The 18,470-nt window shown below is 39.7% G+C and overlaps 1 protein-coding gene across 9 annotated transcripts in view; it reads right to left on the bottom strand.

Moving 5' to 3' along the window:
- Positions 1 to 18,470, bottom strand: part of GALNT1 (polypeptide N-acetylgalactosaminyltransferase 1) — a 185,052-nt gene that overhangs the window by 81,389 nt on the left and 85,193 nt on the right. For all 9 annotated transcript variants that reach the window (XM_037889925.2, XM_043540428.1, XM_037889924.2 and 6 more), the window contains one exon: positions 862 to 1,028. In XM_037889925.2, coding sequence (XP_037745853.1) covers positions 862 to 1,028 — 167 coding nt within the window. The remainder of the gene's footprint in view (positions 1 to 861; positions 1,029 to 18,470) is intronic.

Here is an 18,470-nt window from a genome sequence, read left to right as displayed (position 1 = left end):
GGGGGGGGGGCGCGGTGGGGGCGAGAAGAGGAATCACATTTGTCTGTGGAATGAAAATGTCAAATTTCAACCAGTTCTAACCTGTGCACACGTGTGTTTATATCTGAGTTATTTAGGTTTTTAGGGCAGAAAGCTGTCTGTGTTCATTTGATCAGGTGATGCATATAAAAAAAAAATCTTACATGCTCCAAAACAGTGGTTCCCAAACTTTTTTTCCACCAAGGACCCCGTTAGCATCTGATTAAATGACCCAGACTTCCTTCATTTCTGGTTCTACTGGAATGTACACAGTAGCATGGGAATGCTCCTAGCAGCATGACCTCTCATGAATGGTGCATCATGCTGTATGGAACAAAATGGCAACCTTCATGTGGCAAAGTGCCAGAACGCCATTCCAGTGTGTCCTGGACCCGCTTCCAGGGTCAGACCCTGGCATAACCCACGGTGGACTCCCATGATCCAGGACCTCACTACAGGGACCACTACTGCAGGGGTTTGTGAATGCCCTAGAAAGCAAAGTGTACTACAGATTGCACAGAATTTGAAATTAACAGTATGGTGGCCCACGCCCCCCCCCCCCCGCCCCTTTTTTTTTTTTTTTTTTTTTTAAAGATAGCCAGAACTGCTGTGTCCTTTATAATGTTAATAGTAGAGTACAATGAGTGGGTAGGTGGGCTTTTACTGTATATTCAGTGTGGAATGTTCCAGATAAAAACCAACGTGGGCACCGTTTCATTACTACGATTTTTCAGATATTACTTGTCCTTGCTAAACCAATGTCAAGCCTGAATTTCTTAAAGCAGTAAATCATGAAGCCATGTAGACAGCATCTGAAAACCAGCAACAACACCACTGTGTTACCTCTTTCACTGGCATCATCTACAAGTACAATTTCTTCCAGCAAGTGTCGTGGCGACCGATTTATCACACTATGGACAGTTCGTAAAAGTGTACTCCAAGCCTCATTGTGAAACACAATCACAACACTTGTTGTAGGAAGGTTGTCTGGATACACCTTTGTTTTACACCTATGGACAGAAAGGTAAAATGAACAGGTTCATTTATAAGTCAACAGTTTTTATAACAATTTTAAACTATAATTTCTGGGTTATAACATTAAAATACTCCTATAGTAGGATTTAAAACGTGAAAAAGACCAAGAGTTTGCAGATTTAAAATATCAAATAGATATATTTGCACCATAACATGTCTCTGTGTGTTACAGTTTCTGGCTCTTTAACATACACTAGTGTAAAGGGTTAAGAAAAGCATGTGTCACTATATTATGCTGAATTGTTCAAACCCATAGTAGAGAGGCAGGGAAAGGATGGAGGACTGAATGGCTCAGTGGATTAAGTAATGGAACAGCAAGCTTTTCATTTCCAGTGCACGTCTTGCTCCCTGCTCTGGTCAGCAGTGACCAGATGTTACCATTTGATGGCTGTTCAGTCACGTGCAGTACATAAATTCAGTTGGTGAGAACAGGATAAAGAAGTGGCATCCTTGTTAACACCATAGGCAAACACACAAGATATGCATTGAAACTACTGTCTCATTTCTTGTACTTCCTTGTATACCTGTTTTGTGAATAAGGAGGATCAATCTTCCAAGGGTGCCACCTCTGATAAAGCGAGTATAAGTCGAATTTAATGTTAAGAACAAAACTTAGTTAAGCAAAAGCTATACAGGCTAGGAAGTGAACAGTTTTACAACAGAAAAAAATCAGAAAAATTAAAAGTATATTTTCAAAAAAGTAATTTGTTTGGAATACTGTATGGCTGGAAGAAAAAATAATTTACTACAACTAGCATTACATATTTAGCATTATACTACTTTAGTAGTTCTTGATATGAAAAATGTAAGATTTTAAAATAACTTACATTAATTTTATAGGGTAATTATGTATTGAACTTTATTGTCGCTTTTCTAAATAAAGCAAGATTATGTTCATACAACCTTTTCCTACTGAAAAATTTAAGTGACATTTGACGCCCCCACTCTAGGATACAAAAATGTTTTTTCTGGTTTTGAATATATTGGACATGCTATAAAAGCTAGTTTAAAGGGCAAAAAAAATTTGATGTATATTTAATTAATTTTACCTGGCTGAAAGTAGGCTAAAAAAGTTTTCATATTTGATGTTTTGAAATTTGCATGCAAGACTATGTCGTCTCCAAGAGCACCACATACCTTAAAAAGCAAATATCTAGCCTACAGACTGGATCACTGTTTTTCAGCAAGCAACCCCCCACAGAATCAGGTAGAGAAATCAATATACTGCACATAAATTTTCAAAACCCTATTGGAAAAACTTTAAAGTGCAAATCTACTTTAAAAGTGACTATGAAAACTTAGCACTTTTTTACTCCTATATATTTATATTCAGACTCAAATGCAAACTACTGTACTCTAAGATTTTAGTTCTGTCAGCTTTGGAGAATCAACAAAGCAATGCAGAAATATGAAATCAAAATCAGAAAAGGACAAGGAATGGAGCTTCATTTCTAACAGTAGAGCTGTTTTCTTGAATTCCAAATTGAGGGATCAAATGAACTGCAACAGAATTCATGATAGGCAGTACTGAGGCATGCCACCCCAGAAGGAACGCCAAGAAGGATGCTGCCTTAGGAAGCCTTATGCCTTGCAACAGCCTTCAGGGAACTGTGAGGAGCATGCAGTATGTCTCCTCCAACCTTAGGGGGAGGGGGCTAGCTTTACTGGCCAGTGTAAAGGGATAGGGCATTGGTCTGCATCCTCCTCCCACCCCTGCCCTTCAATTTGCAGATGGGTCACTAAAGGCACTAGTCAAAACTAGTTCTCATACTCTGAGCATAAGTACTACATTTGTGCCTGAACTTTCTGAGTGGGAGTGGGGTGGTTCCTCCAACTGAAAGGAGAACCCACGAAGTCTGGAGGCATACAAGGTCCAACATGCCTTACTGAGGGTGAGCTGAGCCTAAAGAGCAACCTTGTCTGACTCCCCGCCCCGCCCCCCAAAACAATGAATGGAGCCCAAGGGAATCCAAGCCACACCACTAAGTAGCTTCTGTGGAAGGATGTCTTATTTTGGCATTTCAAACAGATGGTTCTTAGAAGAATAGCCATTTGTTTTCCAATTCAAGCCCTGCACGCCCCATCTTGCACATGGGCCAGGCACGATCTGGCTTTATCATACATTTCTCTGTAAGATTAAGTCTGAACAAAAGTTACCCGCCATGTAGGAATGAATGTCACAAAATCTCTGGAAGAAAACACTATAGCCATATGATGAAACAGTTATTTACCTTATTGAGTTTCTTTGAGATATGCTGTCCATATATATATTTTCCATGGATGGTACACATGAACCAGTGCACTCAATTTTGGATTTTTTTTGGACCAGGAGTGCCTATTGGGGACTGGCCCTGCACCCTCAATGTCCTTGTGCTCCCAACAAAGGCAAAGACAACCCCAACCAGCCTTTAATTCCTTCACCAATACTGAATCCAGCTATTACAAGACACTATTAGTGGGGAAGGACAACAGCTTGTGGACAGCACATCTCAAAGAACCAAAACTAGTGTTCTTGAGTGCTTGTTCACATATATTCCACTGATGGTGACTCTCAGTGACCAAACTTTATGGTGGTGGATGCTAGGAGTCTAAATGACTATAAAATGGCCCTCCTAAAATGAGCATCACACTGTGATGTTCAATGGAATGAAGTGTGTAAAACCCATGTTCTGAACTCTAAATAGCTACCCTATATATGTCTGCTACAAACAGATTCCTCAAAGACACAACACAGGTTTTTTGGGCCTTGGAATGAGATGAGTGTCTTTCTGGAAGGGCTACTTAAGCTAAATATTAGCAAAGTTTACTACAACTAATAACCCAATTAGACAGTCTTCGAGTGGAAATATGTTGACCTTTCATTCTTTCTTCAGAAAATACAAATAATCTAGGAAATACCCCAACAGCCTAATCCTATCATGAATGACAGGGCCCTATGCACATCTAAGTATTTTCCATTATGAGCATATAGCGCTGGTTAAGTTCTACTTTTAATAAGGGTATTTTGACTTCCGATGAGCAACTTCCCTCTAACACGGACAATCATCCAATATCCATACTATAAAGTGAATCTGGATCTTATAAATATTAGAACCAGATGCAGAATTTGGCCCTCTTTCTGGGATAGCAAAGACAGCCGAATAGGCAGTTGGATCGGGTCTGAAATGAGAGATTCATTGGGTCTGAAAACCGAGACTGCCTTTACCTAGGCTGGAGCCAGCATTATCTTTGCTGAGTTTTGTTTGATCATTCTGATTACCCTTGGAATTAGGGGAACTGGATGATAAATGCATGTGTAAGGCTGTAAGAAAATCACAGGCTGTGATTTTGTTGAGGAAACTGCAAATTGTTGCAACTTTAAGTGGCATTGTGACTTGGCACATGGAGTCACAATACCACTCAAATTTGGCAGAGCCACCTCTTTGTCATGACTTGGTGGGGGCCATGGCAAATGCAGAGGATGGGACTAGTTTCCCCATAGCATTCACCCCGTCACTGCCCCAGCTACATATTGAGCGCCACTGTCTGCACTCAAGCCCTTCTGGTGCTTGCCTGCTTGCCTTGAACTTTGCGCAGGTGAAGGTCTACCTGCACCTGGTGGTGTGGGTCAGACCTGCCAAGCAGCAGTGTCTCTTACACAATTTCAAGGACTTTGCTTTTCACAGCCATCAGTCTGCACTGAGGGACAGGCTTGGGGAGGCCCCGGTGAACAGGGCTTGGTGGGCACTAGGGTTTGTCTCCCCTGCAGGATACAGGGCTGGGAAGGCTTCTAGAGATCTCTGATCTGGGGCTCGCTCTGGGGTGCACGAGTTTGGGCTCCCACACCACACACTGCGCATGGAGGAATAGGGGGAGGTACTAGTCATCTAGTCAGTAATGAAACAAATGTTTAGGTCCTGGGGCTTTGACTTCAGCTTCTGAACAACAAAATCAACTTTCTTACAGCCTTATACATGAGAGCTGATGACCAGGGATCAAGAACAACCCTAATACGGACCTGTGATCCTGATCCCCTGCTGAAGAAGTCTTGAAACTTTCTGTTGTTCAATGTTGCTAATATCTATGGAGCACTGACCCCAATAAGTATTTCTTGAATGACAATGTCCATTACCGACAAATCATGATTGTTTGTAAATTGTCTGCTGAGGCAAGCAAGCAGAACATTCTGAAGACCTGTAAGCAGAGAGCCACTAGATTTAAGCTGTGACCAATACACTTGTTCCACAGCCCTACTGCTTCCTGACAAAGGAGTGGATCTTGCTCCTCTTTGTCTGTTAGTAAAACATTGTTGCTTGTTAATATAGGGACAGATGACCCTTTAAGAACTGGAAAAAATGGAGCACAAGCACAGTGAGTTGCACTCTGCTCCAGAATGTGTGTGTGTAATTGGGCCCCTTGGAAAGATCAGAGACCTTGAACCTAAGTGGTCCAGGTGAACCCCCACCCCATGTTGGAGGCATCTGTTATAAGAGTTTTGAATGGTAGGCATGGAGAAAAGGAAACTCCTCTGGAAGATTTACTGGGATACTTCCACCAATTTACATGACTACTTCCAGGGGGACCTGCACTCTCTTGTCTAGGTGATGTCTGATGGGCTGATACACTTACTTCAACCAACCTTGTATGCAGCAAAGGTGAAGGCTAGCATGCTGACTTATGTAGGTGCAGGACACTATGTGACCTGCCTGTGACTTTTAGGGTTAGGGTAATGGCAGTTGACCCCAAATTATCTTTTAGAGGTTTAAATTATAGCTCTTGATTCCAGGAAATGTGAGGAAGTGGTCTTTACTATTGTTAAAGGCTGAGAAGGAATACTCCAACTGTTGGAGCTGACTGGCAGGACTGGTAGACATACCCTCAATGCGACTTCTCACCAGCGCTTAAATGACTTTTGAAAATTGAGACTTATGTGTTGCAATGCTGAGATCAGTAATTCCCTTAAAAATCTAGGCTTTATAGCGCTTAAATGAAACATTTCAAGATTTTCTAGACATCTGAGGAGTTAAAAGCAATGAAAATGTCTAAACTTAACTTTCATCATAATTACAAAGATTAACTACACAAGATCTCCATATATCATAATACTCTATCATGTACACCAATCATTATAGTGCAGTAAATATTAAATAAACCAACCAGTCTAAACCTGCTGACATTTCAAAGTTTCCCTTCAGGCTACAGGTTTTCAGGCCCTCTTATTTGTGAAGAAAGTCCTTAGTATATGGGGCTTTCCTGTTTTATTGGCTGCCCTTCACCATTCTCCTTAGAAGGGCAGCCAATCAAAGCTGCTGCACATGCTAAATTAGACTTTTTGGCTGAAACTAAGGCTATAGCACTCCTGTATCTGCAGCTAGCAGGGGAGAAGCTGTTTCTGATGACTCTACAGTTCCTATTGTGGTTCCCAGCACTGCCCTCACCTGAGGTCTATGAGCAAATGAAGATCCTCCCCTATTCGGTTCTACCCCACAGGCTTGGGTGATGAATGTTGAGCATCCTCCTCCCTGACCTGTTTTACTCTCTCAGGGCTGGAAGGCATTTGAAAAGCTCCTTGGCACTACTTTCCCCCAAAACTTGCGAAAGGTGGAGGTGGTATGAGGAACTGTTTTATAGTGAAACCGGGCTAGAATTTTTGGTTTTTTAACAATAAAATTAGTGGTTTTGGTGTGAAATTCTTTTGGAATGACATGTTAATGCTGACAGGGAGGAGAGAGAATGAAATACGAAGATCTCTACTTTTCTTTTTGCCCCTCTCTGTAACTTTAGGTATATTTATGCAAACTTATGTAAATGTTTGCAAACCAATATCTACTGTTTTAAGACTATTAGAAGATATGCACTTCTCTCACACACAAACAGAAGGGGGGTGGGGAGGGGGGTGACAGCGGACTTGATGCCATTAAAAATCCAATAATCATGACCAGATCATTAACCCCCTCATACTATAACCATGACTGTCATTATACAAGGATGAAATTACAAGGTGTGTCTATAGTTTGTTACACCATTACTTGAGAGCATCATTACTTTCTGTGTATGTACTGCACCCAGCACAATGTGAATTTTATTAATATAAATATTTATTACTACTAATAAAATAGCTATAGATGTTAGTAGAAATGTTCAGATGAATGTTTATAACTTTAACCACAGCTCTTAAAACACAAAGGTACTTGCCATTATTATGAATTAAGTCTATGGAAGGTATTTTAAAAATATAATTATATTGTTCTTTTATTTAGATTGTGTCTGTTCTCTAATTTTAAAGGATTTTAATATCAGAATGGCACATCTGTAGGGTTGGACATTTGGCCAGTCCAAATATAACTGGCCAAGTGACTGGACAAATATAGTCCAACAAGGTCAAAAATGGTCACATACTATAAAGTACTACTTAATCAGAACAAGAATGAAAGAGTAAGACTTTATGGTCTTCAAAAAGATTAGCCTTAGATAGAAATTCATCTAGCTGACTAACTCAGAAAAAAGTGAAACAATGACATTTTGTAGCAATATTAGGTTAGCATTTAAATGTGAATGTTATTCAAGACTGAGCAGTCACAAAAGAATTAACAGAAATAAAATACATGGCATTTAAAGTTGCTCTTATGCTAGATATACAGCAGGCCAAGTCTTCTAGCATCTTGCTCTTAGTTTGTTTTTTTTTAAATCAGCTTTAACTGCTTTATCTATATCTCTTATCAAATTCATCAATATCTTCCTCTTCATCTGATGAACCCTGAGTCAACTCTTATCTGCCCTTTTCTTCTGTAACCTTAAATTGTGACAGTCACCAGCTTTCCAGCAGTGGAGCTCTTCAATCTATTTCTGGTGTTTGGATAGATGATTCCCCAAACCAGCCAGTTTGATTCCACAAATGCAGAAGTACGCAGAAGTATTAAAATAATTTCTGCCATTGTTGCTAGAGTGCAAGGATGACAAGTCTTTCCACCCTGATGAAGGAGCAAGCTATTTTCAGTCAACTGCTGGGATTGCACTTGATTTTTTTTTTAAACCACTGCACAGGCTACTTCTTGCTTTCTAATTTGATACCTCTGTCAGAATTGTTTGTTTGTATATCCTCTAAAATTTGCAATAGCCACTATGAGATAAGCTGAATCAAAGTCATCATCAGAAAATTTTTGCCCCTAGAAGAGTGGATCAGGATGGTATGCAGCATTTGTGCACAAGTGATCACTTGATTATTTTGTCTATTATCTTTTTCTCTTCAGCTTTTTTAAATGGACTGCATTCAGTATACTCACAAATATATTTTTTAACATTCTGGAACTAGTTCTTGGCATTAGACAATGTAGAACTATCACTTTCCATATTCTGAATGGACTGAGCTACGGCTTCAAACAGTGAAATGAATTTTTAATTTCTTATCCAAAAGATATCAAGAATGTCAGTGTGGGTTACTTGCGGGCCACCCTTTCTTCAGCAGCAGCTGATTAAAGAGGCTTCTTGCATATCCGAAAATCTTTGAGACATTTAATAGATGTCCATTGCGTACAATAAGTTTTACTCAGTAAGATGAAACTAAGTGCTCTACTAAATTAAGCTGAAAAATGGCTGTTGCTAACTGTTTTCTTTTGAAAATGCTTTTCACTTTTGACACTTAATGAGAAAGTTGTCAGATCTTCAAAATCACCAATGTAAAGCTGATTGTATGGGCAGCACGTCCATAACAGTGTGGATACGGATACTTGTTTATCAACAACACCCAAGCAGCTTTCATATTATGATGGTCACAACCAAAATAGCCTTCCGTGGACCCAATTCATTGATTATATTTGTAAACTGGTTAGCAATATACTGGGCTGTGTGGTGATGTTCAGTTGTGCACTGGAATGAATACCAGACTGGGTGTGAAGCTGTACCCTGAAGTTAACACCACCCTGATTGTGCTCCATCCAACACTAAATACACGCGAGGAGCCTGCACAATAATACCACCAACTCTACTGCTAAGTCGAATCTGGATAAGGCCTTATCCCAGCTGGCTGCAGCACCTGACGAAATGGCTAAAGTAGAAGCCCAGATTAACGTACAAGCCAGTGAGGCCCTTGTAAAAGACCTGGAGTAATTAGTGGATTCTGTTGTCGATGTGCAGAAGCTATGGACTGGGGCTGGACCCGGCTTCCCCTCCCCACCCCTCCCCCACCCATTTGTACAGATGGCGTGAGACAGATTGATGCTGATATATCGTTTTGATCAATTAAAGAAAACAAAAGCCCCCGCCTCCCAACCAAAAAAACAACTTTTTACATCAGCCATTTCACATTCAGATTTCCCGCAATTAGTTTCCTATTTGGTACTTAATAAACAATGCAATTTATGAAAAATTTCCAGCATATAAGGATTTTTGACAATATGAAATTGTGTACTGATGCCATAAATATATCTAGCAAATGTCTGGTCAATTTTGTTTTCCTGGTCATGGGATATTCTATCCAAAAACTTCTTAATGCCACTTTGATGAACATCTGAAGACTTTCCAGAAGTAGAAGTTTTTGTTGCTAAAGAAGATGGAGTAGCAAAATTCTTAAATGAAGTAATGGGATTAGCTTCACTTTCACCGTCACTCATATCACTGTCTTCATCAAAAACTCCATGCTTTGTGGTGATGCTGCCGAAGATTAAGTGGAAAAAACGCACAGAAGAAAAATTTTGATGCTTACCAGCTTTCCTTTTTAGCTTTTTGACTGAAATAATCTCTCTGCCAGTAGCTGGACACCAAAAAAATTCAACAAATATTTCTCCATTCTATCTACATGAATCACCTACTCACAAGAACAGGTAGATATACTCAAAGAACTTGCACTTAGTGTTAAAGTTAGCCATGTTCATGTCTACTAAAAAAAGTTTCCACACATGATTGTCTTTTCTCAAATCAGCATAATTTATTATGTCCGATTATGTCTCACTACTTCTAGAATGCTCTCTAGATTATGAAGTATCTCTTATATTTCAATAAGTCAACCAACCAGTAGCCATTCAGTTCTATTTCTAAATCCTGATCTTTCAGAATATTCCAGCCTTGTATTTGGGCATACTGCACCCTTCCTCCCAGAACCTTTACAGAATCACAAATCACACATGTGTGGGGGTGAGGGGGCACAGGAACAGCCCTCCTCCCTGCAGCAAAACATAACGGACTCTTAAGCCATAGCAGGAGGGAAGAAAGGGACAGCAAGGGAAAAGGGAAGAGCCTCTGAAGAGATATGATGTCAACCCCTCTCATTAGCAAAGAACTTTTTATATTATCTGGAAGCTTTGGCTAAGGATGTGTGTGTGTAATGTTTGGAGGGTGGGGGACTATGAAGGGAATTTTTAATGAGGGCATTTTATTTACATGAGGGGGGGGTTATTTACATAGGCACTTAAGATGGGTTGTTTACTTTGTTGAAGGTTGAGGGAGAAGTTAGGGGGTTAATAGCCTTGATAGTTTCATTTGTTAAGGCAGAGGCTTAATAGCTGCACATTTTTTCTCTGTGTTGGGGGGAAGATGTAATGACTGAACCCTCTTTTCTCTCCCTACGGAGTTAATGTATGTTGATGCCTGGTCAGTTTAGATTGTCGGCTCTGAGGCAGGGACCGCAGTCTTAATTTTTATGTCCTTTGTAAACCATCATGTACATCTTTGGCCTAGTATACAAATAAAGAGACAACACTGCGCCCTAGAAAATTCCAGCTAATCAAGATGCTCAGTTTTCAATTAGTTTAACCTTTTCCCTAACAGGTTAGCTTGTAGTAAAATGAGTGATCAATACACTTATGTAGACTTGTGAACACATGGCATCACGATGCTATCAAAAAGGTAGGCCACCTCCCACATCAGGGCATTCTTACTGGAATATCTGATTGTGGTCAAACAGGCAGTCAATTGACCAGCTTGCCAAGCCTACATTTCAGCTCCAATATAGTTTAAAGAGGGCCCCAAATGACTGCTGGAGATGAAAGTTTTACATTATGTGTCAAGCCCTTTCCTTGCAGGAATGGCCCTCAACCTATGAGCTTCTAGCTAAAGTGGTTCAGTATCATTACTTAGATTGCTACAGCTCCTAAAACATGCACTTTTAAAATGCAAATAGACTCTTCCAGCCGCTTTGATCTAAAAAAAGACGAAGGATAGGTAAGAGGGTTGCAATATACAAAGCAATCAAGGTGAATAGTCTTATTAGTTACAAGTTTATTGATATATAGATTTTATTTTAATATTAAACACACTAAGGTTCCCTCTCTCCTATCAAATAAGCTTCTCATCTTCTCCCACACAGAAATCTCCAGCTTCAATTTAACAACCCTTCCACTTCATCCTCCCAACATTTGATCTCTTGTCCCCAGACAAGAAAGTAATAAGTAGATGATAGTCAGCCAAATTTCTTGCATACATCACAGAAAGAGGATTTCAAGAGTGGATGTATATGAAAGAGTGAAGACTGTGAACCAGTTTAAGAAGGGCATTCTATCAATTAAGGAATAGCCCACAAGAAACCATAGACACTGCTGCAGAAGAAAATGTTCAAAATGAGCAACAAGGCTGGCATTACTCGCACCGTCAAGAAGAAGGGAGGTGATTAGATAGGGAGAGATTTAGAGGGCAAGAAAATTACATGTGGTCTTGAAGGGGATGAGAAGCTTGAACTTGTGCATCAGAGAAGTGGGAGCCAGTGGAAGAATTCAAAAAAAGGCATGACAATCAGAGTGGGAGACAAGAAATGTAACCTTACTTGGACTAACAAAAAATAATCTAGACAAGCTTCTGAGAGTCACAAACTCTTTATCAAGCCATTGAAAACAGTGCAAGATAAAGCAGCATAGTAGTGAGTTGTTAATTTAGACCTTATTTAAATTATGAGATTCTGCAGATCAAAGAAGAATTATGTATCTAAGAAAAAAGGATACCTGTGTGAATTGAAGTTCATTCTCAATAGCTCTGCCTGGATTGTAAAGCTATTAAACTAGAGGAATTTTAAGCCACTGAATCTAAGGTCCGATTTAACAGAATTAAATCACTGCATCTATTGCTCAGCCTTGTTTGGTTTCCAGGTCATGATGGATAGTTATTCTTTTACCATTTTAATTTCTCAGTATCATAAAAAAGGACTAACATTTGTATCATTTCAACATTAGTCATCTGGACCAACAATTGCTAATTTTACACTAAAATCAAACTTTAAAACATTCAGGAAAATACAAAATGTTGAAGCACTAATCTGAATCAGTTTAGTGACAATTTCTGCAAGCAATACCATCTCAAATACTACCCCAATAAGGCACCTATAGGCTAATCTCACGGCAGCATATCACTTGGCATTTAGAGATTCCAGAGGCATTTATAATTAGTTCTTTGAATTGTGGTGTGTATTGTATTCACTGTTCAATTTAATCTAAGCATCATTCTTAAAACCAAAGAGTGTGTGCTATATAGAATATTACAGAAATATTTGCTTATTATACATTAGTTTAGTAGAGTTTGCTACAGTTTGTTTCATGGCTTTAAAAACCATGGAAAAAACATTTCTGCAGGTAATACCGTGAAGAGATTAATTTATTGACAAGTCTTGCATGCCTTTCTAACAGGTCTGTTTTACATTCTATTGTGAATTACATACACAAAAGGATGTTAAAATGCTGCTATTGAGGTAGGGATCCTGTTGAAATAACGGTACGTGAAGTAGTAACAAAGTACTCTCATAATATATACGCAGAAGGGAACAGGGATAACATTGAAATACCTTTATTCTACAATTTCCAAACATTTGAGTACTGAACTTTCCAAATTTAATATATTTAACATGTAGGGGGTTTGTATGTTGTTTCCTAATGTTTTAAAAAAGGAACACACAAATTCTATTATGTGAAACCTTAATATTGTCATCTGTATCAGCAGATTTTAAATCCTGGATTTTAATTATTGCAGGACAGACCTCTACTTGTTGAGCTAGAGTATTAACTATATTAGCGACCAGCAGGAGTAAACTGTTATTCCCTGTAGACCAGCCACTAGAGGACGACATGTAACCTGAGAATAATGGTTTATACAGGCATGAGTTAGCCCCATTTTACACAGGCATAGACAAGCACAAAGATTTAGCAGATTGAGAGGCAGTACAGCTAAAAAGCAAACTTGAGTCTGCCAAATTTGAGATCTGGGTTCTTTTCCCTGATTCTGTAACCTTTCAGTTGGGGATGAGGTCAATACAGAGTTATTTAGGGCACAGAATTATTAATGGAAGTTAGAAGCTTTGAGTATAGAATTCAAGGTCTCCTGGTATACAGCCCAGTGCATGTTCCCCCACAACAAAAGATATTTTGATGGGTAAAAACAAGAGAAGGATCAAGAGCATGCATTCAGTATCCCTCTCAATTCAGAAGTTTAGTTATATGGCATGCTAGAGCAGGTTGTTGAAGTGATACATGTTGAAATTCTAGAAGGATGCTAATAGATTCTTAGCAGCAAGCTTCATGGAAGCAACACTAAGCAAAACAGAGACAGGAAATGATGATTTAGAAGCTTATGAATTAACCCAGTTCTAAAGAATTTAGATGAGGACAGTAACAGTTACTTCCCCAACCCCAGGATTATCCCCTGGCCAAATTTCAATGTTGGTGCTAGAGCTCCTCCCGAATAATGGAATGTTTTAGGCAGCACATCCCCTATTAAAATGCTGTTTATATTAGTGAAAAAAATTACAAAATTGAAAAACCTTTGGTATGGAAATATAATGGAGCTTAGTTGGGACACAGATTACAGTATCCTTACATTTGCAATAAAGTAATTATTTTCCACTGTCCATGAAGTTAAGAGCTCAATTTAAAGTATGATTGCTATAGAAGAAAATCTTATTCTTAACTTAAAAATGTGTGTTAAATTCTGGTTTAATCTTTCCTGGATATTGACAGCCTCTTGAAACTTTTACAGACAAGTCCATTATTTAACAATAACCTTGACACTAACTCTGTATTCAGAAAACACCCTAGAAATCACCAAAAGGCAATCCATGCACTGGAATAAAAATTGACAATTATCCTGTAGTACCAATATGGCTAAAAGGACTAAAAACAAAACATCAGACCAAAGTGGGACCTTAAAGTACCTAAATTTGCTGGACTTCCTTCAAACATATACACAACATATAGCCACAGTTTTAATTTATGGCAGCATAAAAAACATTGCCAAAAAGTCTATATCAGAGCCTTCTATTACTTCTGAAAAGAGCTTCATCTTCAGAGTTTTGGATTTTAGCCATTTATGCTAAACAGGGGTCTTAATTTATACGATTCACATCAAAATCTATCCTTAATCTTTCAACCGGTGACCTGAATGCAGACAAAACCTTCAAAAACGTTTCCACACATTTTAATCCAACCTGCTAAATTCTCTGCCATCATTAGTATTTCATAATTTACCTGACATCAAGAGTACGAAATTTTCCTTTCGTCTTATTTCAAAGATTTGGATAGAAGAAAGGTCGCATAATCTCATGAACCAAGTAGAAATCTTCTTTAAATCCTGGAAACAAAATCCAAAATGGTCCTTAAAACCATTGTGGTTACAGAATTCACGCAGAATTTCACAAAAGGAAAGTGGCAATTTACTAGCTTTCCTAGCATAACAAATTGCTCCTAGAAAAGAATTTTTTGATAGAAACATAGAAGGATTCTCTTCTCCAAATGGCTCAAACTATACTTTTTAAGCCTCCCTTGCCAAACATATTTCTCATTTCTCAAATCTCAATTAAGGAAAACAGGATATGTGACGGCTCGGACCAAAGTGGATGATTGATAGTGTCTGAAGATGAGAAGTTATTAAAAAAATTTAAACCTACGCTGCTTTGGCTTACAGTGGCAACCTAATTTTTAAAGTATTAATTTTTTTTTTATAAGAAAAACAAGATTTATACCTTCTGCTTTTTGGGGGAAATAAATATTAGAAAACTCACACCAACAAGAAAACTTAGGCCAGATTCTGCAAGAGGCTCAAAATACCCTATGCATTTTGTCTAATATGGAAATATCTTCGAAGAGCCTCCTGCTCTTGACAGTAAGACCAGATGAAAAAAGGTTCCGACACTGAAAAAGAAAGCCCTTGATCAGATGCTTTCAGATTTTTAGCATTACTATAGTCATTGCATCAACTGCAATTTTCTTCAGTCTACTTATCAAATAGCAATGTAAGTGTGACTTCAGATTCTTAGCTGGCTGAACTTTCAAACTAGCAACTTCAAACAAAGGAGTATCCACTGCTTTTTCCTAAACTTGGTGTAAAGCCTTCTCAAAACCTTCATGATAATGATGGCACTATTTAGAGCTGACGGGAAAGAATGTTAGGCTTTTAGTTCCTTCTCTGAATGATCTCCTTTTACATTAGTAAAATCTGAATAGAACAATTAAATATATCCTGAAAGTATACAAAAATTCTGGTAATTTATGGATCTAATCAAGTCTCTATGCCCAATTAGCATACTGTGTCATATGTAAACAACAAATGAGGTATCATTAGTGGCTGGGACACCTCTATATCCATATTCTCCACGTTTGAATATACAGGTATTTATACTATGGTCTTGACACAAGGATTTATGATGCTGCCTTAAATCATTAAGAAGATAAATTGATGGAGTTATGGGATGAAGGATAAGCGTGCAGCTTCAAAACACTCAAGTACAGGAGTAAGTCTAAATTATTTAAAATGCTGTCTGGAAAAGTAGTACCTTTACATATTCTCTGATGTGCTAACTTATCAGTCTTGGTTTCAATATACCTACTTAAGTACCTTAAGTCAGGAAAAAAGTTTGAGAAAAGCATGCAAGTCGGATTCTCTCTGCCAAATTAAATTATGATTCAAACAAGCAGCTTCTAATATACAGCAACTGCTATTAGATGCAAATCCATTTAAGATCTGAAGAGTTAACTTTAGCATGAGCTCATGTGTAAGCATACAATATTTTGGGCAGGTCTAAACTTACAACGCTTCAGCTGCACCATTGCAGCTCTTCAGGGAAGACGCTACAATGCCGATGGGAGATCTCCTCCCATAAGCATAGTTAATCCACCTCCACAAGAAGCTCTTCCATTGACATAGTGCTGTCTACACTGGGGGTTAGGTCAATATAACTGTGTCACTCAGGGGTGTGGATTTTTCATACCCCAAGTGACGCAGTTATACCAATGTAAGTTTACAGTGTAGACCTGGCCTTCATATTGTAAGACAGATATGCAGGAAGTTTTATAAGGTAATTTCTTGTAAATAAGATTTCAGCAGAGCAAATGAAATACATTATATTAAGCCTTTTGAAAATGTCCCTTGTACCCAAGTCCCAAGCTACAAATAGTCTTATGCGGGTCAAGGGGATGAGAGAGAAAGAAGCCATTCCCACAGCGAACTCGCATAAAGCAGTCTTTCATAAAGCTGCAAATTCTGCAATTCCAACTCTTTTGGCAATATTCTGCAGAATTTATCAGTTTAAAAAATATATATATTTTCTAGCCCCTCTTGGTTGTGAAGGTAATCTTGAAAACATGAACTGAGTGTACACCAATGCAGTTTTTTCTGCAAAGAACCTGCAATAATATCCGAGTTGTAAACTGCCCCACTCACTGCAATGGTTTAGCTCAATCTTCAAATAAATCTGCATGTCAGCACTTAATTATTTTACTGTCGATAATTTTGGCACAAATATTTACCATTTATAGCGCAGTAGCACCTACAGGCCAATATCTTATTGTGCTAAGTGCTACACAAAATATGGTGACAATTCCTTCCTCAAAGAGCAGATATCCCCAGCTGAACTGCTTATCCTACAATTCCAAACTGCCTCCCCTCCTCCTCAGGAACTAACATTTCTAATTTTACACTACGCAGCTGCCATACCTTCCATCTAATCCAGAAAAAAAAAACTAGTTACTTACCTGTAATTGTAACTGTTGTTCTTTGAGATGTGGGCAAAGACCTGTAACTCAGGTGTGTGTGCGCGCGCCCAGTGCACCAAACTCAGAGAATTTTGCTTAGCAGTACCCACAGGTGTGGTGCTTGCATCCCTCCCTTCACAGTCCCTGCCATGGCTTTATAAGGGCAGCACCACCCTGGCTCCCATCAGTTCCTTCTCAACCAGGGACTGCTGTGCAGTCAGGCCCCTCCAAAGAGTCCTGGAGCAGGTACAGTCTGGGATTACTTGGCCCAACTCAAATTACTAACCAAGGCCTGATAATTCAAACTGTAGTACAGAGTCAAGAATCAGGCACACAATTTTTACAAAGACAGATTGCATAAAATTACCTCAGGCAGAGTTAGGAATAAAACCTGGTTTCCGGTACAACATCCAAATTTTATGCACTAAACTACATGGCCCTACAGACTGAACATGTCAAAAAGACGTTTTGTGTATACATTAGACACTTGTTAGTAGCAACATATCAGTGTCCTTTTGCTATGTTGATCCTAAGTGGCTATTGCTGTTATGGGGAGCGTCTGACCAAAGATGCATGAAGAGTGTTTTGGAAGGGGGGAAGGAGATGGGGGAGGGCGTGGGATGGGGGAACCCCAAGTTTGTGGGGAATTGGGCAGGGGAAACCTGGGTTTGGCAGGGGCGCCCCCAGTGAGCAAAAACAGCGGAGTGAGCCCAACTGCCAGGGACAGGCTAAGCTGGCAGCTTCATGCTCCATCCCAGCAAGGGATGGATGGCTGGGGAGAGTACCACGTGCAGTCTGCAATGGAGGGAGGCAGGGAAAAGAGGAGAAAATGGCTCCTAGCAACGACAGCAGAGATGGAGGGCATGAGGGGGACAGGTCAGTGCCTTGGGGATTCAGGTCTCCTGACCACCCACTGCAAAAAAAGCACGCACACATCCTGCCAGCAGCAACCAAGATGGAGGGGACAGCTCAGTGCACCGGGGGGGGGGAGGGGGTGTCCCCCGATACGCCACACTGCAAAATAGAAAAAACCCCGCCCCCGCAAGCCAGATGCTAAGGAAGGGAGGAGGAAACCTTCCAGCTGTGCCTCTGCTGCTCCTCCAAGCCCAGCTCCCCACCTTTCACCCCCACTTAAAAATCCCTCTCTTACAGACCCTCCCTCCCACACATGCTCTCCATGCAGATTCTGTCAGGCAGGCCCTGAGCTGCACTGAAGGGCCAGGGTCTGGAGGGGAATGGAAAGATGCAGTTGGAGTGGGGGGCGGCAACACCCCTACATACCCCCCCCCCCATCTCTGCCCCTGGATGTGACATCACAATATCACAAATGTTGCTCTTACGCAGTGGCTGTGTTGCTGTTACCGAATGGACAAGTCACAGTAGGGAAAGTTTTCCCAGGGGAAACGCTGCTCGTAAGTGTCAGCTGTTCTTACAATGTGTTGCTGCAAACAAGCATCTACTGTACTTTTTCTAATCACTGCACTGCTCTCCTCTGCCAAA

This window comes from Chelonia mydas, chromosome 2 (genome assembly GCF_015237465.2).
Source record: "Chelonia mydas isolate rCheMyd1 chromosome 2, rCheMyd1.pri.v2, whole genome shotgun sequence".
In the NCBI taxonomy this organism is placed as follows: Eukaryota; Metazoa; Chordata; order Testudines; family Cheloniidae; genus Chelonia; species Chelonia mydas.
The sequence above is the reverse complement of the archived record's forward strand: the minus strand, read 5'-3'. Positions and strand labels throughout refer to the sequence as shown.